The sequence below is a fragment of the Polypterus senegalus genome, chromosome 2 (assembly GCF_016835505.1).
Source record: "Polypterus senegalus isolate Bchr_013 chromosome 2, ASM1683550v1, whole genome shotgun sequence".
Lineage (NCBI taxonomy): Eukaryota > Metazoa > Chordata > Cladistia > Polypteriformes > Polypteridae > Polypterus > Polypterus senegalus.
The window spans coordinates 49,123,941-49,146,236 of NC_053155.1; the positions used below are offsets into that span (position 1 = coordinate 49,123,941).

General features: G+C 37.4%; 1 protein-coding gene across 2 annotated transcripts in view; it reads right to left on the minus strand.

The window, feature by feature from the left end:
- The window catches only part of wwc3 (WWC family member 3), a 242,930-nt gene that overhangs the window by 80,385 nt on the left and 140,249 nt on the right, over positions 1-22,296 (minus strand). For both annotated transcript variants that reach the window (XM_039743645.1, XM_039743644.1), the window contains exon 5: positions 22,036-22,115. In XM_039743645.1, the coding sequence (XP_039599579.1) occupies positions 22,036-22,115 (80 nt within the window). The remainder of the gene's footprint in view (positions 1-22,035; positions 22,116-22,296) is intronic.

Sequence of the window (22,296 nt, forward strand, 5' to 3'; positions counted from 1 at the left end):
TTGGCTTTACACTTGGGATCGTTGTCTTGCTGGAAAGCACATCTCTAAAGGTGCAAGTTTCTGCATCAGCTTTTCCTCCAGGACTTCCACGTATTTTGCTGCACTCTGTTTAGCCTCTACCCTCACAGGCCTTCATGTATGTCCTGTAAAGAAACATCCCCCCATGCTTCACGGTGGAAATGGTGTTGTTTTTGATAGCATGCAGTGTCTGACTTACACCAAACATGGTGTTCAGTCTAATGGTCAAAAACTCTCAATTTTGGTTTTGTAAAATATTCTTCCAGCTAACTTCAGAGTCTCTCACCAAGCAAATTATATTGATGTGCCTTTTAAAACAATGGCTTTCTCTTTGCCACTCTCCCTTAAGGCTACAACTCATGAAGCACCTGGGTAACAATTCTTGTATGCACAGTCTCTCCAATTTTGGCCACTGTAGACTGAAACTCTTTCAGAGTTATTATAGGTCTCTTGGTGGCTTCTCTCACAAGTCAGCTTCATGTCCAATGAGCCACTTTTTGTTGACAGCCTGCTCTAGCTCAATTCACAGCTCTTCAATACTGGACTTCACTGACTGAACTGTATTCAGTGTTCTTGGATGTCTTCTTGTCTCCATTCCCTGACTTGTGTTTTTCAATCACCTTCTCATGGAGTTGCTTTGGAGTGCTCTTTTGTCTTCATTGTGTAGGTTAGGCTGCAATACTGATTCACCACAAGCTGCACCATTTTTATTACAATCAATTGAAACTCTAGACAGTGACCTCCATTTAACTAATTATGTGAATTCCAAATCCAGTTGGACATACCACTAATGATGTTGTTTTGTCATTGTAAAGGGGGTTACTAATTGTGTAATCAATTAGTTTGTGTTTTATATTTGTAATTAATTTAGACCACTTTGCAGAGATATATTTTCACTTTGACATTAAAAAGTCTTTTTCTGATGATCAGTATCAAAACAACTAAGCCAAATCAACTACTATTCAATGTTGTATAACACTAAAATGTGAAATGTTCCAAGGAGATGAATACCTTTTATAGGCACTGTACACTATAAAAAAGTAAAATTATTTTTTTATGAAGAATTGTTGAGTATATTTTTAGATGTATTTTTTTTGGTGAATTCTTCCCCTGTTGACCGTACAATGGGATTTATAGCCACAGGATGGCAAGTTCAGATCTGACTTTTTGCTCAGTTTGCATGTTCATAAGCAATTCTCTTTTCTGCACCCCCTAGTACTTCATGCTGCTAAGTGTGTCTCTTAGATTTTTTCTGTGATTATGTAAATAGCTTAGAGGTTGTGGTTAGCACAAGAGCTGCCATATAAGGCGATAAAATAGATGAAAACAATTAGTAGCCTAAAGCTGTATAAACTTGCCACCAGTGACAACTGAATAAGAAACATAAGGTTTTTTGTTAATCAGTCTACAAGATGGATAGAAGTGATGAGTAATCTCGCTCACAGTCATATTTATATTGTTGTTTTACTCATTCAAGGCTTATAAATCACAATATAACTCTAAAACATACAGTACTACTGCTATTCAGCTGAAATAATGGTTATTATCAGTGATACTTTCAGCCCTAATATGCAGACTCAATTACTGATTTATTTTCTTGAGACAGTTATACAAAGTGACTTACAAATCACATGTCTACAGTACATTAACATCCTTTGGCACTATATTTAAGTACTAGCATAAAAATGCAAAATTAGCAAGAAATTTAATTTACCTCAATCCAATTTCCCCTACATTATCTCTGCATATTAATATACAAACTCATGTGTGTTTTTTTTAGAATGTTTGAGAAAAACCAGAGTACCCATTGGAAAAACCACACAGACATGGGTGGAAAACTTCTCCGTAGGTGTGGCTACTTCCTGTACTGTTTGGGAGGTTTTGCCTAATTGACTCTAATTTCAGTGAAGCCTGCATGGACTCTAACTATTCCATTCACTGGCATTACAGTACAGTGCAGAGATACCATTTTCCTGGTCTGTGTTTGGATAGCTTTCAGAGCTTCACAGGAGGTCCACATTTTCAATTTTCAAATGAGATGTGTACATGAAGGCAAAGATTCAAACCCAGAATGCCAGATTCATGATGCAGGAGCGGTTTAAGAGTGCATGAGTAGGCCTTATTTTGGACTGCTACCCTATTCAGGGTCTTGCATCCAGTGCTGCCAGGATAGGATTCTACCTCCCTGTCACCCTAAAATTGGCTAACAGAGTTTTGAGAATGCATGTACATCTGTTCTAGTGTTTTAGAAGTACATCATTTCAGTTTACACCTCCACTTACTATGAATTAATACAACTACAAATAGCCATCAACGCTCAGTTTACAAGTGTCATCATTCAGCAATTAGGGGCATTCTCTGGGCAGTACTGGTTGATTTTAACCTAAATGGAATTAATTCAATCATAGGAAGGAGAAAGTCAAGAATTGTTTAAAAGCAGAACAGGGTATGTATTTTTAAAACTCAAAAATTAAACTCTTTACCTAAAGACATTCGACAAAGAAAACCTAGACAAGCAAATGGAAATGAATGCTACAGAGAAGCAGTTGCTTCATTGTTACTTCTACTTATATAATCATGATGGCAAACACTGCTGCTTGCATCTTCCTTTAGAACTGTTTGACTTTTATAGTTTAAAAGCCTGCAGTATGAATGCACAATTTTTAATTAAAAAACATTTCCAGGGTTATTTCTTTTACCATGTATTTTTTGAGAACAGATTTACATGATTTTGTGTTTATACAATGGCCTAGCATCAGACTTCTCTCCCAGATGTGGGTGGGTATGTATTATATGTGTACTGTTTCACTTGGAGAGCAGTTTATTCACTCCAGACTGTAGAATTCCAAGTGATTTGCTTTACCCTAAGTTGAAATACTGTGGATTAGGGAAGTCAGTATGTTACTGAATAATAGGAGCAACGTAAGTGTCTGATCCACTACATTTCTATGTCTGAGGCTAGAAAAATAGAATGCTATCTCAGAATCAAACTACACAACAGGCTGTATAAAAAAAAACACCACAACATAGTACCATATACTTCATGTACAATATCTTGAGTTATCAGCTATATACAGCAAATTATAATTATCATAATTGATTTGTACTGTAAATTTGTGCACAGTAGTAATGTAGTGGTTAGCATTGGTCCTTCACAGTTCTAATACAGTGACTCGATTATTTGCACAGACAAAGTAGGCGAGGTCAAGCAACACCTATATTGAACTTTACATTCTAAGATAGGAAGCCTACTTGTAGCAGCACTACTTAAATTGCCTACATCTCCCAGCAGCCACAGCAATATTATACCAATGGGCAGATTCAGAAGGTGCAGGGTTTTCTGGAAAAGAGCCAAAAACACACTCAGGTGATTGCAATCATTTGTCAGTATTTGTCACACATACAACCACTGTGGATTACAGTTTCTATCTGGATGTATATGCTGCCCTGTGCCTGCTTGTCCATTTGATTTTGTCTGTGCTCCCAATCACAGCAAATATTCATACTATAACAGAACCTGGTAGGACAAAACTTTACATTTCTTTCAGAGGGCGGTTTTCTTATTGCACACTAGTGGCTAAATGCAAATTCCATTCACTATTAATGAGTCTCAACATAAGCTCTTAAAACTCTGTTCTGGATCATTCTACAAATGTAACTTCTACATTATTCTTTTATAGCATACGGTATATACAGGAATATAGCTAAATGAATAATTACTGCAACATTTTACTCAGCTCACAAATTTTATACTCTGCATTTATTTTAAAAATAAATGACACAACCAATGTCTCCAATTGTAGCAGAATTCAAAAAGTTATGGAAACCTGGATGAAACTACCAAAGTCATATAGCTAAAGCAGAAATCTTCACAGCATCTAAATAAGCATCTGGATGTTTGACCCAATTTAGGAATCCAAACAAAAATGATATTTCATATGTTACTTACACCACATCATTTGTAGTGATGACCAAGAAAAAAAAATGAATGTCATGTTTTCATGGAGAAAGTTCATAGCACATTTTTGATATAACGGGTACCTATAGAGATCAATGTTGAACAACAGCAAACAATATCAAAAACATCCATGAATAAATCTTATATTACGCAAGTCATCCAGTCATTTGCTCACAACATGCAAAACACACGTATTTTTGCTAAAATATTGCTAAATAAATTATAGAAAAATCATAGTTGTGCACGCACAGGAAATGCATTTAAATGGGTTGAGCTTTTGCATTGCCTCTCCCCTGCTCATTCATTGGTCAAGAGTCCTGTCTTCCATTCCAAAGCTCATTCCCATTTGTACATATTTCCTCTGTGTGATCTTCCAGGAGTGTTTATTTGGTAATATTTTAACAAAGGATTCATGCATTTTCCATGTTGCAAGCATACAAATGGATAGCTGACTTGACATATGGAAAACATGACACAAAGAACATGAGATTTTTTTCATGGATGTTTTTGATATTGTTTGCAGTTGTCCAGTATTGGTCTCCTTAGATGCCCATTCTATAAGAATGTTGGTTATATCTGTTCTCCATGAAAACGTGAGACTAAATTTTTTTCTCTGTCACCACTACAAGCCACATTAGATAAGTAACATATTAAAATATATATAATTATTTTTGGGTGAAGTATTCCTTTAATGTACCCAAATAATTTCCTCCTGATTGTCAACCACTCATGGCTTTATGCTGATTAATTTATTGCACAAGTACTTATCTTTAAGCTTTTATCTGCTTTAGCACTTAATACAAAAGGTACCTCTGTTGCCAGAACACCAGTGAGTTCCTGAGATGCACCAAGACTATCACCTCACAACTGGTGTAGGATGATAATGAAAGCAGTCTAAAAACATACAGAACCAGAAACAGACAAAGGACCAACAACAAATCAAATGGAATTCTGAGTACACAACGCAAATTCCAATCTCCTACAGTATAATTCTTGCTCAGACTGCTCCCTGTGGTCTGCTGTAAATGACTCTTTGTAACAATATGCTTCCTAAGTGCCAGGTTTCTCAGAATTAAAGAGGAACATCCAGGGTTATTTTTATCTTGCCAAATAAGGCATGTAGGAAACAATCTGTGTAGAATCAATCGTCTGCTTAGCTGTAAATGCCTTTTGATTAATCCGACTAAAAAATGAATCTTTCACAAAGATGTTGTGTAGTTTAATTTGATAAAACAATAATGTTTTTAATTGCAAAATTTGCTGTTTCAGACAGTTTTACTTGTGGCTTTCAACCAGGCTACCAGAAATATACCAATACTGATGCTCTGTGTAAGAAAGGTCAGAGCCGACTATACTTCCTGAGAAGGTTGGCGTCCTTCAACATCTGCAGTAAAATGCTGCAGATGTTCTATCAGACGGTTGTGGCGAGTGCCTTCTTCTACGCGGTGGTGTGCTGGGGAGGCAGCATTAAGATGAAGGACGCCTCACACCTGGACAAACTTGTTAGGAAGGCAGGCTCTATTGTAGGAATGAAGCTGGACAGTTTAACATCTGTGGCAGAGCGACGGGCGGCTAAGCAAGCTCCTGTCAATCATGGAGAATCCACTGCATCCACTGAACAGGATCATCTCCAGACAGAGGAGCAGCTTCAGCGACAGACTGCTGTCACCGTCCTGCTCCACTGACAGATTGAGGAGATCGTTCCTCCCCCACACCATGCATCTCTTCAATTCCACCCCTTGGGTAAACACTAACATTATTCAAAGTTATTGTCTGTTTTTACATGCATTTTTATTACTCTTTAATTTAATATTGTTTTTTGTATCAGTATACTGCTGCTGGATTATGTGAATTTCCCCTTGGGATTAATAAAGTATCTATCTATCAAATATACCTTGACTGGCGTCAGGTAAGTCTGATGGTAATGCTGTTGCCTAACAATTAGGAGAAAGGGGTTCACTGCCAAGCCAGCATGGATTTTGCATGTTCTCTTAATGTCTGATTGGGTTTCAATCACACAGTAGAAACACATGAAGTTTAGTTTGATTGGTGATGATAATTTGACCTTGATGTGTGTGTGTGTGTGTGTGTGCGGTTACCTGGCATTAAGCTAGCACCTTGTCCAGTGATTGTCCCTCCTTGTGCCTGCTAATTGGTGTAATAGGCTCCAGCTTCCCCATGACCCTATTCTGAATAAGTAGGTACAAAAAATGGATGGATATACCTGTGCAAAGTAAACAACTAAATATTTATACTTAAAATATTCCTAATACCTCAGACAGAAGCCTATGAATTTCTATTACACTGCAAAGCACAATATGGCCCACTGTTTCACATAATCAGTCTCACCCATTTTCTGTTCCACACTTCTTGGGTACTTTTGTCTTTTTAGCCTTCACACTATACTGCATGGCAGCCAGGGTAACTAATTAAAATGTTTTGTAGAACAAAATAATATGGAAATCAGTATTCAAGTTGTAGGGATATATTTTTTTTCTTAGGTAATGTGGAAATGAGCATTTGTTGAATAAGATGAGCTGGCAAACAGCCAGCATTTGTATGCATGCCATTGTCATTCAGATCAAGAATGGTAGTGCTGGACCTTAGACCTACTACTCTGCATCCTACCTTTCCACAGAAGATAGTTAACAACAATCACTAACGCCACCGGTGGGCTGGCTCCCTGCCCGGGGTTTGTTTCCTGCCTTGTGCCCTGTGCTGGCTGGGATTGGCTCCAGCAGACCCCCATGACCCTGTAGTTAGGATGTAGTGGGTTGGATAATGGATGGATGGACTAACGCTACTGCTTTAACTGGAAGATAGATTTATGCTTCTACAGGACCATAAATGATATTTTATTTTGAATAGCTTACTAGAAGCACTACAAAAAGGACAATTTCCGTAGTTTCTTTCTTTTACCACAGATGTGTAATATCAATCTTTATAAATAGTCAGATACAACACGCAAACATTCTTATAATAATCAGGAGCACTACTTCCAGTGGAAATTATAGCATTTTCAAAGATATACCATTCTAAACTGCAAAAAACTACAAGGTCAATTTCAAGTCTTTTAAATACTTAAAAAATGTTTATCTGATATAGTATGGTGACCTAAAACCATAACTTAATTGCACATCAATTTAATTTAAAAGGTGTACAAGCACCTATTTGGATGGGAGACCATATTTGGTAAAGCTAAACTTGATCCTGGTAGATGGGTTGCTGAAGCCATCAGGGAGTGCATACCCTGTGGTCTGAGTGTGGATTGTAATCTCCCACTGCTGTGACGGGGACATGAGATATAAATGAGATGTAAAACCTAGATACTGACACTCTGTGGTCATAAAAGATTCTTAGACATACTTCAAAAAAGAGTTGGGTATTTCCCCTGTGTTCCCCAATCTTCTACCTAAATTGCCCACTACAGTTTGGTTATTCTGCCCCCCTAATTGTTCCCTGCTCTTTCTTGGCTAATTATCTCTCTCACTCCTTCACTACCTAATAGCTAATGTGTGGTGAGCATACTGGCACAAAAATGGCTGCCATTGCATCATCCTGGTGGATGCTACACATTGCTGGTGGATGAACTGGTTCTCTATTGTCTTTGTAATGCACTTTTAGTAAGTTAGAATAGTTATATATAAATATTATTATTATTATTATTTTATCTCTTAAACTGGTAGCTTCTAACAATTTTTACATGTTACCAACTAATACAAAAACAGCACATTTAAGGCTTTACTGATTATATAACTTCCTTTTGAAAACAAAACAATTGTAATACCAGCCATGCAAAACTAGACCTGTCATTATGTTGCTGATAAACAGAACTTTCACTTTTACTAGGTTAACTATTTTAGACATTTACTTAGATTTGCTCATTGACTCTATGGAATATGGCCGGCAGCTTCTCCCGGCCAATACCCCAAAGTCGCCAGCCCTCCCTGAAACATGGAGGTGCCCCGAATTCCTGGATAATGTGGGGACCGCCAGGGGATGCTACAGGGATGACCAGGGACTTCTATTTTCCTTATAGCCCGGAAGTATTCCCCAGTCGAGGGGACAAAGGAAATGACGTATTTCCGGGCTGAAGAAAAGGAGTTTTCACCCGACCCAGAAGTGTTACAAAGTCACATGGACTGAGGGACAGAAACACTTCCGGGTCAAAGAGTTTAAAAGAACTATGGGAGATCCCAGTACTGGGCTGAGTTGGGAGGAAGGGTGACTGAGCTGCTGGGAGGTGTGGAGGATTGATTATTGTGAATTGTGTATTAATGATTATTATTATTGCGAGTATTGAAAGTATAGTGGAGGTGAAGGTGCTTTGTGCATTTTATTGTACAAATAAATTAATTATTTGGACTTTTATCTGGTGTCTGGTCTGAGGGTTCAAGGGAATGACAGCGCCCCCTATCTGTCACCACTCTTACAAAGAAGTTCCATTAACCACCCAAGGCAATAGTGTTTAGATCCAGGTTAGGATGGTGTCTAAGGGTAGGTGATCCTGTCAAACGGCTTATGACAATAAACATCATTAAGTTTCCAGTTTGTTAACACTCTAAACCATCTATTCACCATTTCATGTACATTCAGGAGTACCTGTATTTTGGCAGTATACTATCTTATGCTTTACTGCTCCCAAAAACTGCCTTAAAATTTCTTCCTTATCTTGGAGGTAAAATAGCCCCTTAGGTATTTTTTTAAATTCTTAATTTGCAAAAAAAAAAAAATCAAGTTCTTGTTTTGGTCTGGTCTTTGGTTGATGATCATGTCTGATGCTCTGTTATTTAGGAGAAAGGGGTGGCAGTATTATCTTGCTAGAAAAAAGAAAACCTATCTGAATAATATAAAGTATATAATTAATGATTAGCATGGCTCTGTTTAAGTAAGTATTAATTCTGTTTTCGAATCAATACAAAAGTAAACCTAATGGATTAACATCCACTTGTCCTATAGTTATGCTTTCTATTTGTGTTCAAAACTCCCATATTTGCATGTGGTTTGAAGGTGCCCATTTATACAAGCTGGTGTTTACTATGTTTCTAGCATTTACCAGTCATACAGTGATCAAAATCACATAAAAAAAGACTTCATCCTCTCCTCTACATCTACTGGCATCACTTTATATATTAACTAGTAGGCTTCAAACATTGGCAACATTTCCTGTAAGTAATACAGTATGTTAATGTCAGTAAATGAATATACATGTATAAAAGAAACATACTGTTATATTTTATGAAGAAAATAGCTGTTATTATCAGAAAACAGCACATACCACCCCTTTAGCATCATTAAAGTGGAAATCATAGAATTATAACTTGAGTGCAGAATTAATTATAATGCTACTACTACTTAATAATAATAATAACAATAATAATAATAATAATAATAATACTTAAATGAAAAAGATAACTTGGTTGGGGAATTATAGTTGCTAATGTCCCAAATATCTGTGAACCTGTGGCTTCTTAGCTGTGTTATTCAGGATATGACAGGAATGAAAGAGTACAGAGAATAAGAGAGGAAGGTAGTATCATATTTTTCTAATTTTATGACATTATCTTTAATTTAATTTAGAAGGAAAGTGAAGATAAGCTTTTGGGTCATATTTCATGTTATTGTTTTAAATACAGTTTGCTGAAGAATGCCATTATTCTATTCCTGAAGTTTTTGTTGTGAAAGCAGAATTCTAATAAATAAAGAATAGGGGGAGATTCCTAAGCTGAATGCCTCGGTTTATTACTCAGAGCTGGAGCACTTCCAGGAGCCATTTTTATAAGGATTCAATTTCCTGACAGTACAACTATCAAGTATAAATTTTCTTAAACTGAAAGTCACCGTGTTACTGCAGCCCACTCTAAAACATTCTGTGGTATTAGCTGCCTCTTTCAATTTAGTTCCTCCGGTGGCTCTCATGGAACAAGATGCCATCCTAACAACCAGTCTCAATTATTATGCACTTAAAGATCCTCCCTGGATTATTTAAACCAAAACATTTTAGGGTTTCTCCAGAGACTAGTTCTACTTGAGGAAGCAAAATCTTGTTTCTGGAAAGAAACTACTTGGAGTTTATTGACCCTTGAGGTTTAAAGCATATCTCATAAAAGCAGGAGGGAAGTAAAGGTGGAAGAGCGCATTTAGACACTACTGCAGGAGACACATGTATCCTTGAAACCTAGAAATTCTGCATTTTCTTTGTGCTTTGTTGACTGCAACAAAGTATCATATATTAATGCAAACAAACTGTTAATCATAAGGCCAAAAAATAAAATAAACCTCTGCAATATATTACCTCTGCAAGCTGTGCTCTGCAAGAGGGGCTCTGTCTGCTTAAAAATAAGGCTCAAGGGTCTGTGCGCCTTTCCAGGAGTTATTATGATATTTCCTTCCCTGTACATTGCATGTTTCCAAGACAGTAGAGTCCATCTGGCTTACGGAAAGCCCTCACAATCCCCACAAAGCTGGGGCCCTCCAGACCCAAAGGATCTCCAAAGGCCTCTAAATCCAGCCACAAAACAATATATTTTAAATTTTGGAAACAGAAATAAATATTTTGTGCCTTTTTAGACTAAACAAAACTGAGACAGTGGTGTATCACATAGTGTGACATTATAAATTACTCTGTGCCCATTACAGAGTTTGCAAGAAATATGGTAAGAGAGTGCAGGGAGCACTATACACTGTATATATACAGGACTGATAGACGGCTATCTGCGAGCACCTACATGAGGCATCATTTCAATGACAATGAAGACTATAATGGTGATTGCTAATACCGTGATAGTGTTCAGGGTTGGGAATAGTGTGAAACAGCTGAGTCTTGTTCCCTATTTGTATCTCCTTTGGGGGCATTTCCTATTAAAAAAGTGAAACTGTCACTCTCCTTATGCTCTTTGAATGCAGTTTTGCCATAGGTCTTCAATAAACAAGTCCATTATTTGAATGATGCTGTGGCTGAACTAGTGAGGAGAGTTCAATTACCAGCTCTCTGCTGGAATACGCAGGGGCTGAGAGTAGATCAGTATATGCTTTAAAAGAAGGTGGTGTTCAGGCTTTAGCCGGGAATAAAACAGACAAAATGCAATTGCAGCGGTCTTCGTTAAATAGCATTTTAATGCATGTATGTCACAAAAAGTGTCTTTTCCCATATTATTTTGCCTAATGAACAGTATGCATATCATAACTGTTAACATTATTCATATCTAATTTACTGTATATTCCTTATCACCAGAGTAAGATTTCACTGTTCAGCAAACGGGACTCCCCCAGTTACCACAGGATATTTACCGCACTGACCATGAGACTATCAATAAAGAGCCGAGCAACCCTCCAGCTCCAAACTAATGTAGAAACAATGATATGCCACATTTGACTATTAAATAAAAACACTTAAGTCTCAAAATGTTTCATTATTATTATTTCAGTGACACAGCAACTTTACCCTGAGATGCAACAAATTGGCCAGGCACAATGCGGTCTTTGAGAAATTATTTATTTAATTAGTTTCTGACTTTAACATAAAGGCAGGCAGGTTTAAAACAGATGTTTTCTGTCGGGATTGAGACCCAGCCTCCAGATTTCTGGGCTGGTCGACAAATGCGGAAGGTTCCTGAATGACTGAACCTCTAAATTATGTAACCATACCACAGGATCATGAAGTTCCCTGGATTGGAAAAGTGGGTGCACAGCTAAGTTGCCATAATCAGGTGATCAGTTAATTCTTATTTTTGATAACAATCACCACCAGCATCCATGATCATAAAGTCCTTCATTAACCAATTTCATATGCATGTCTTTGTATTGCCGCATATTGCTGTTCTTGGTTCCTCACAATTTCTTCTTCTGGTTTGTATGTCATTTTCTAACAACTAGATACACAGTTGCAGAATGGTTAAGAAACAAAGTATAAGCGATACAGTGTGTGCTAATATGGAAAAGACACACCATTACTTTAGGGGAATGTGCGTTGATACTTCGACTGATGAAAGTGGATAAGTTGCTTTTAAAATGCACACCTCAAGTTACTTTTGGAATTATCCAACTGCTGCATATACATAGTCTAGGGTTTTGACTTTTGGCCAAGAAGGTAGTAAAACTAACAAAACAAATGTTTCTTCAGTATTTGCCAAAACACTTGCTTTCACCACAAATGTATTAAAAGTCACATACTTGTTCATTTGAATATGTTTGGCTTCAGACGTGAATGACTTTGACACCACAGAGTTCTCATTGCCAGCAAGAAATGATTTGGCTGCACATACACTGCACATCAATACTGTCACAGCCTTAGCCATTTTTGGCAATATAGTGCCTCCATGAGGCTAACTGTTTCTAAAATGTATATGGCAAATAATATTTAATACAATAAATGTTTCACCAAAACATCTATATTTACAACCCCCGTGACCCTGTATTTGGATTCAGCGGGTTAGCAAATGGATGGATCTATATGTACATATAATTTATTATGATGATAATATCTGTAGCATTTGACAGTATTATTTGAACGTAATGTACATTAATGAGAATTATTATTTTTAATCACTGAAAAGAATGTTGCTTCACTTGCCTCACATACAGTAATACAAAGTTGACTGACTGACTGATTCACTCACTCCTTCATTTACTCATCAGCAAAAACACTGTTTCCCAATTATAAAGCTGAAATTTGCCCTGGTGGTACAACTAGGGCTGTAGGTATCCTATAAGAAAGGACACTTTGATATATCAGTATACAGTATAAGGATTTAAAACACAATAGAACCAACATTAAAATAACACATAAAAAAAAAATGCTTCATGTGCTTGGCTGAGTGTTGTCGCAAAAAAAATGCTTCAGCAGATTTGATTTAAATTTGGTGATGTTAAAGAAAAAAAATTGGTAACGCACATTTTTTTATTTGTCAATAATTTTGTTATTTGTAGCTATTATGCTGACTAGCCCAGAGGGGACTGGGCGGTCTCGTGGTCTGGAATCCCTACAGATTTTATTTTTTTTCTCCAGCCTTTGGAGTTTTTTTTTGTTTTTTCTGTCCACCTTGGCCATCGGACCTTACTTATTCTATGTTAATTAATGTTAACCTATGTTTATTTTTTATTGTGTCTTCTATTTTTCTATTCATTTTGTAAAGCACTTTGAGCTACATTTTTTTGTATGAATATGTGCTATATAAATAAATGTTGATTGATTGATTGATTGATTGATTGACTAGCATGCTCTGTGACAGAAGGCTTTATGCGAACAAAGGGCAGAGAATTAATGGGCAGAAGAGCAACACTAAACAGTAGGGTGGATGAACAACTAAAGAAGAGGCGGTGCCCTGGATAAGAAAAAAAAATCTGATCACATTTGATGTATACAATAAGGTATGAAACAGATGGAGAAAGTTTGGCGAAGCTCAGGGAAGACACAAATATCAGTGGTTAAGAAGGAGTCTGTAAATGTCAAGTTGCAGTGCCAGTGTTGTGGCTGTGAGTAGGTGTTGCTTTGCTAGAAGCAAAAAGGGAGTGAGACAGAACTAGAGGCAAGAGTGGAGTCCTCCAATCTAACACCAGCCAAGAGTGACATGGTGGCGTGGGGATGCCATTCAGTTTCAGGGTACACTCGCACATCCTTACTCATTAATACTAATTTATACTTAATAATCAACTAGGGGGCTCTGCCCCCTGCTTGCTTCATTTGCCAACCCCCGGGCGGGTGCTGTGCGCTAACCACTTTGCGGATCTGCCACTTGTGTTTGGGGAAGCGGATGTACAATTTAAACAGATTGTTAATCATAGTAAAAAATAGTAGAACGTGATAAATTGAAAGAAAATGATGTTTCATGTTGCATTATAGGTTTGTTCTATTTGGCTTTGAAATTAAAATGCAAGCACTTTTTAAACTTACACTTTTACTGTAGAACTTTAGTAAAAACAATTTTTGGAAGTAACTTTTTGTCAATATCGCATTGAATTTTTAATCCATGGTTGGACTTACATTGTGACAACGCAATGTATAACTGCCCATGACTGAATATCATTTCTTCCTCTCTAATGAATAAACCGACTTTTTCAAATGTTTGTCCCTGTGATTTGTTAATTGTCATAGCAAAAGCTATTCTAACAGGAAACTGTAAATATTTTAATATGACTGGCATACCAAGATCTTCTTTGGTGTCTAATGTTATCCGTAAAATATGTACTACATTACCTTTATTATTGCCTGTTAAAATTTTACATGTCAGAATTGTTAGACTAATTTTGACCTATTGCACAGCCCATCACTCAGACATAAATTACGTAATAACCAGATGGTGTTAACGGTTGTAGATATTCTATGGGATATTGTAAGTTGATGTACTCATCTTCTGTATCATAGCCACCAACTGGAACAGTCTTTTGATACACATATAAACAATTTGCCTTATAACTGATTGGCAATTTTTGCATTCATTCGTTTGACTTCATCATTTCTCGGTACTAGGATTGCCCATGTACTCAATTCTTCTGTTGATAACCCTTCGGGATTAGATTCTTCAATAAGATTTGGACATAAGTAGTCTTCTTTTATTGGGAACTTAAAGTCAGGAAAATGTAAAAATGTATAAGAGAGCACAGGAACTGTGTCTGACAAAAGCATTCACACGAATGAAAGGTGAGAGGACCGTGGGGGTGGTTGAAAATGGTTGAGAGGAGGGCGGGACTTGAAAAAATCTTTTGGCAATTGTCTCGTCTCAGATTTTTTTTTATAATAGAGAGACATAACAGGATACATGTGCACTGTGGGGAGAAACTGGAGTTCTCAAATCAAACCTACTTGAATGTAGGAATAACATGAAAATCCCGCAGAGAAGAAGGCATCCAGGCTCAGAATGTCAACTGAATTGGTGCTAAAGTGCTATGTGACTGCAAAGGTAACCATTACACTACTACCCTGTAACAATCTCAAAGTATATACAGTCTAATTTGGGAAAACCATCTTTCATCTCACTGTCAATTGTTAAGTGTTGTTCTTAAAGTTTCAGCACTAAGTGAAAGCACACTAACGTGGAATATAAAAATCAGGTTTTTTTGTTTTTAGTCTGCTGTTATTCCCTGTTCAATTTTTATGAGAAAATTACATTAATTGGATGCTGGTTTAATATTGTTAACATTAATAAAAAGAATAATAAATGCATTCCCAAAGGGGATGTGATTTTAAAGTTGTGTGTATGATGCAATAAAACCAAATCCTAATCCTAAAACCTTTAGTAGGCACCACGATAGTTTATGAGCTTATCAGCTATAACTTATATGATGTGACTAAAATAACACATTTTGACCAATGGTCACTAGTTTAAATTTTTCCACTTTTTAATTAGTCCATTTATATCGCTGTATTTTTAAAAATTTTTTCATAACCAGATATTAAAAACTGGCATTTCTGTAGGACTAAAGTGCTCAGGACTGATGTCCCATGATGCAACTTCTAGTCGTTGGGTATGTCAGACTTGTCAGCTATGGTTGCTGATCAGCTTGCCAAACCAGGTCAATTTAAATGACTGAAAATCACTGGGTATCTTAAATTATGTGGCAGTGTGTTGAAAGTGATATCTATAATACCTTCTTTTTCATGAACCACACAATTCACAATGATCCTTTACTTCAGCCACGCCATCCTACACTTTCTCTCAAAATCATGAAATGTTCTGGAAATTGAGAGTCATCTCATTGTTACCTCAATTGTTTTCTTCTAAAGGGATTTTTCCTATCAATAATTTGCCTTGGCATACAAGTTATGGATGTATCCCTTTCCTGGAGACAAACTAAACCAAGGGGGAAAAATTATTCAATCTATGATGGAAAGTTTCTCCTGTTGCATATGACTCACTGTAATACTTCATTTGTTGCCTCATAGCTTTATGGTTTTAATTTACGTCAGCTTAATAACTGTACTTGAAAGTATCAAGTAAATATTGTAAATTCCAACTGTCATCAATGGGCAAACACATTCGAAAATGACAATAATGTACTGTAGGAAAGACAGTGGTTCATTGTTTGGCATACTTAAACACACTCAAGATGTGCATTATGGAAATTTATATATTACCATTAAACCCAACAGCATATCTTTAAAATCTCAGGACTAAATGGTACAGTACATAGCTAGACACTAAAGGCATCCCCATATACACCATACTATTACACTGAACCTGTATTCCACAGATTCTAGAAAAATCTAAAAAGATGTGCTCAAGAACAGGGGCGCTAACAGGGGGGAAAAGGGAAATATTTTTCCTGAACCCTGGGGCTGGTGAGGGCCAGGACAGTCTGTGCACAGATTCATTGTTTTCATAATGGCACCATTACTAACAATATCCAATGATCTGACAACCATCTTTGATGTTAAATAAACCTCTGAAGAAGATATACTAAGTCAATTTTAAAAAAGAACTGATACCTCTTGCATTGATTAATGCCACACACCAAATAAGGCTTCAGAGAAATTCCCAGACACGTGCATTACACCAAGTATTTTTTTACACTTTACACTGTGACAGGGCAGAGCATTGTTTTAGTAAACTAATGTTTATTAAAATGACTTGTATTCAACAGGGTTGTATTCAACAGTGTAGTAAGAAAGAATGAACAGACTTGCAACCCTGGACACTTTTAATGGGAGTCTGAGTGTCAAGTGAAGTTTGCGGACATTATAAATTACCTCAAAATCATAAAACCTCGGAGGCTTACTCTGTATAAATTTGTGCAGCAAGATTGGACCAGTTCTTTTCTATATTTATTTCACATGACGTTAAAAAGATATTTTGTTGCACTTGGTTTGCAGGATTACAAAATGCATATTGAGAGTCTTTTGCATTTTGTTTGAAATTTAAAAAAAAAGAAGAGGTAATGCATTTTGTTTGGGATGAAGTGTTATTATAGTATTTGTTTGTAATGTCCTGTTAGTAGTGGCCATGACAAAGGACCAATACAATGTGAGACTGTGGAGGTGTTTATTAGGATAGTTCTGCCTCGGGTCCTGACGTGTATAATGGTGCCCCTGCTGTTAAACTACATATGTATATATCATGTACTAAGGAATTCGCCCCATATTTGTGTTTCTAACCTATATTTATCTTATGAAATCCAACCCAGTAAAGTTTTGACAGTCCAGTACCATCAGAGCTAAAGTCATTTCAAGCAGTTGAAAATGTTGAACCATCAAGTGGTACTATAATTTGGTGTTATTTACGCTAAATAGTATAGTGGGTCACTTAAAAAAAAATACAAAAAACAAAAAAAAAACAGCTTGTAATTAGATGCTTAATATAAAAGTACATTTTAAATACATTACACAACAAAAATGTTTAGGAACAACATGTTTTACCCTTATCTTTCCCAAGTAATAGTACTGTAAGTATCTATTCATCATCCTTCCCCTTCAAAGTTATAGATATAAGTAATATAAAACCATGCAATACTAGAAAATCATACAGAATATTGGAAAGACTGGCAAGTGTTTTATTCAATAATAAGCTACCTCAGCAGACATTCAAAGTTACAAGTCAATAATGTTAATCTTTTATTGTTGTATGTTCTGATGTTTTATTTAAATAAAATATTTATATTTAATGATAAACAAAGATAAACATGCCATTGTTTATATGTTATAAATGGGATGCCAAACATTTGGACTAATACTGCAATTTGATTTGAATCAAAACCTTCTTATATAATACGCTACCGTGGCTGTTCATTTGTCTGTCCATGATTTTAAATCACTTGTAGCTAGCAAACCGTTTGAACTATTTGACGTGAAATTTGGTACACATATACTATGTGACATCTACAATACGCTTTCAGGGTGATGATTGACATTCAAGGTTATTCCTCATTTTATTTTTATTTTATTTTATTGTAGAATCAACTCTCGGCAGCGGGCAGCTCTGTAGCATGTGTGTACAGTGCCGTTCTCATCCCTACCACCTTCGCGGTCACTTCCCCTACCTCCGCATATCTTAAATCATTCTTGAGGCAGATTGAAGACTTAAGTGCCAGCTTAAGTGAAAAATTAAGGAAAACGTACTAAGTAATTGCAACACAAACAACTGACTTAATCAGTTCTAACGAGAAAAGATGCCGATGAAAGAAGAGAACTCCACTAGGGTGTAGAAAAAAAGAGCTGCTCAGGTAGGATCAAGTGCATCAACCTCTGAGCAAACAAATGCTAAATGTACAGAGAAAAGAGTAGGAACACTAGAAATGCTCAAGTCAAGTGTATTCACTGCATGTTATCGTGCAGTGTGCCATTACTGGTTAAAGTATAAAAAGAAAGAAAGTAATACAGGACACATATAAAGTTCAAAAGAAAGAAAAGTGCATAAGGTACTTGCCAAGTTAGGCCTATTTATTTTTCTTCAATACATTAAGTATGTTCTTGGTGTAGTATGGTGCACTGTAATTTAAGAACTGATTTTAATTTTTCATGTTAATGTTGTTAAAATTATGCTAAAATGTTAAAAAACATTTTTAATGTTCAGATCTTTGTTTACTGCATTACAGGAATGAAGAACAAAGAGAAAACAATTTTAATGATCTGCTAGTTATACATAGGTGTCTTCAGATGTACGAAGTTGGGAGACAACAGCAAAACTTAATTTGTGGATTTCTTCCTGGAAACTCTTTTGTTTAATTAGGCAAGTGCACTGTTGTCACTTTTATTACTAATATCATCGATATATTTGTTATTCAATTAATGTCTAAAATGCATAAGGTATAAAAAAACAAAGCAAACACAGTTTAAAGTGAATTCACTCTTTTCATTATAAAACAATTAGGGAAACTGCTAGTCAAATCACAATCAGTCAACTGCAAATGAGGCAGACATGGATGTATGATAGGACTAACTATTATAAAAAGTGTGATGCCAGGTGAAGTAAAACAAACTTTGATTTGTCTATGTGGAGAGTCTTCTTTTTTTTTCTTTTAAAGAGTTTTAAAATTCAGTGTGAAAGGAAAGCACCCTCTTGGTATCTCTTAACACTTGTAATAATACCAAGGAATCCAGCTAAATGAAGACTGTGTTTATTTTTAAATAGTAAAGAGCAGTAGGAAGGGAGGATGACTACATGGTGTAGTGGTTAGCGCTCCCACACAGCTCTAGAAACCTCGGCTCAAGTGCTAGTCTGGTCACTGGTTTACAAGTTCTTAATGTGACTACATGGTTTTCATCTAAGTACTACTGGCCTCCCACTACATCCCAAATGCATAAGTGTGGACTGATTGCCAACTTTCAACTGGCTCACTACAGTCCAGTTATATGCCTGCATATACCTTACAACAGAACTTCCTTCTCTACCGTGTTTCATCTTCCCCCGTGGGCAGTGGTGGGGTTGGGTGGGACATTTTCTTTTAGGTTATTTTTTTGTAAACAAAACATGTCTTCAAGACAGTGTGCAACCTCTGCTGATGTACCGGCCTGTCTACTTTACAATATTAGCTTGTTAATGTATAACTATACATTATTTATATATATAATTCACATTCACAAAGACAAGACGACCATGGAAAGCACGCTGGAAGGGGCGTGGATTCACTAAGCTGCTGACAAGTGAGACACCTGTGGCGCACGCAGGAAGGAGCCACGCCCACCAACTCCAAGACCATTGGATACGACGACAACTCGCAGAGCCACGCCCACCAACTCGGACGCGACACAGAAAAAATGGCGTCATTTATATTCGTCTGTCGTAGAGGCAACATGCAGCTCCGACCAACGCTGACTGTTCATAGAGGCATGTTTCTCGCGGAGGTGAATCGCCATATGCAGCGTGTAAAACGGTTTGTGAGGGGTATCCCATGGGATCCTTAAAACATTCCTTTACAACTGAGGTTAGAACACAATGAAGTAAGCAGTCTTTAAAAAACGAGTTTTCAGTTATGACGCACGACCGTGTGACCATAGCAAACTGTTTTACACGCTACATGCAGCAATTCGCATCCGCGACAAACATGCGTCTTCTTAGATGCTCCTGCACTTTGTACACACCCCCCTCCCACCTCGCTACTAACGTGGTCGGGTGTCTTGGTGGATTATATATAGAAAGGCAGCCAAAACCGCACAGAGCAATGAAAAGTCTACGTGAGTCACAGGTGCATCTAAACTGTACAAAGACGACAACGACTCGAGTGACGAGTTGAGGAAGCAGTCTTTAAAAACCAATAAGCCCTGTGCCTCTGTTTCATCACTGTCTCACCTGCTTCACCAATGCAGGCCCCGCAACAGGGCAGCCAACCGGGTAACCAAAGTCTTTGGGTTCAGGATGGAGTATGGTTACAAAGCTGAAACTTAAAGGAATTGACAGAAGGACATCACCAGGTGTGAAGCCTTTCGCTTCATTTGACTCAACACAGGAAACCTCACCCGGCCCGGACACGGAGAGGATTGATAGCTCTTTCTCGCTTCTGTGGGTGGTGGTGCATGGCAGTTCTTAGTTGGTGGAGCGATTTGGCTGGTTATTTCTGAAAACGAACGAGACTCCCGCCTGCCAAATAGTTACACGACCCAACAGCGGTCGGCGTCCAAATTCTTAGAGGGACAAGTGGCTATCAGCCACGTGAGATTGAGCATTAACAGGTCTGTGATGCACTTGTATGTCCGGTACTGCACGGGCGCTACAGTGAATGGATCAACGTGTGTCTACCCGACGTGGGGAGGCGTGGGTAAGCCGTTGAACCCCATTCGTGATGGAGACCCTGGCTTGCCATTGTTCCCCACGAACGAGAAATTCCCAGTATGTGCGGGTCATACGCTCAAAATGATTACGTCCCTACCCTTTGTAACCCCCCCATGTTCGTGTGACTTGGTGGATTATATATAAAAAAGCAGCCGGAACCACAAAGAACAATGAAAAATCAACGTGGAAACCGACTGAGTCGGTGTTTGGAAAATTAACAGTCAACGTGCCTCACAGGTGCGTGTGGACTGTACACAGACGAAAGTGACTCAGGTAGGGAGTTGGGGGCGGGCAGTGAGTACTGAACGAGCGCCGTTCAACCCCATCCTTCACTTTGGAAAGAGAAGGCACGACTGCGCTCCTCCGGTTTTCAGTCACGGACAATTGTATGTTGGTTCGTAGCGCGCATTGTTGCAATGTTACTTTTCTTGGTAGTTTATTAAATTACGGATTTTTCAAATGTTTATTTTTTCCTCTGTGCTTAAAAATCATTTAAAAAGCGGCCTGATTATGTGGCGTATGCTACGCCGCGGGTTGGCTAGTATGCTATAAAAAGTTTTATGTATGGTCTCATGATAAAACAGTACATCTAGTGATTGGCCTTAACTGGTTTCACTATGCAGGTTTACAATCCACTAAAAAGCAAGTTAATAAATTTGGTGGGTAGCCCTGACTTTAATCATGGAATGCTCGGTTATTACCCAAAAAATCTCCAAAGACTTGGCAAAAAGAGCATCACACACACATGGACCACTGAGTTTACTTGTTTTTCTTTGCTACCAGACAGAAAAAGGCAGTCACAGTTCTTAAGGTTCTGTTTCCCAGGGTAGACATTTGTCCATCCACACAGAGAAAATGACAGCATTTTTCTGTTTGTGGAGATACACATTTATTGGAGTTTTTTTATGAACATTGCACTGTATTGTGTGATATTTTTTTTACTGATCTCAGTATGTTTTCATAAGCCTTTCACTTATTATGCATGCTGTCTTTATTTGCTTTGTGGAAGAAGGCCAAGAGTGCCAAGGGTACTGCATCACATCAGTTACAATCTTAAATAATTTAAAGGAGGTGGTACCCATTTCTCTTCCAAGAAAAACGAATATGGCTCAAAGGTTAAACTGCTACACAAAAATACAATATACTACTCAGTATACACATAGACACACACACATCAGAAGTAACAACCACAGGGCAGTGTTTCCGATTAAGGCTTAAGAAGAAAAACTACTCCCATTCCTGGACTGGGTGGCACATACTGTACAAATAACCATTTGGGAAAAAGAGGGAAGGCTAGAGAATGTGGGGATTTTCCTTCCCATAGGTGGGTGGTGCTGGGATACAGTTCAGCATACTTACTCCTGCAGGGTCTCCACTCCCATTTCCTTGTACTGTAGCTCCTGCTTCATCTGTGCCAACTCTTGTTTCAGCCTGGAGAGCTGAAAAACAAATTCAGTATTTATTTAGACCTTTTAAACAAGCCTAACAATTTCATTAAGCTGGTGGACCACATAGATGCCCTATGTCAAAACCTGCATTGTTCAGCAGTTCTTAATAACCATACTGAGGAAAATATTCCCCAAAATTAAATATCCTTGCAAAGTTTTAATAATGAATTAT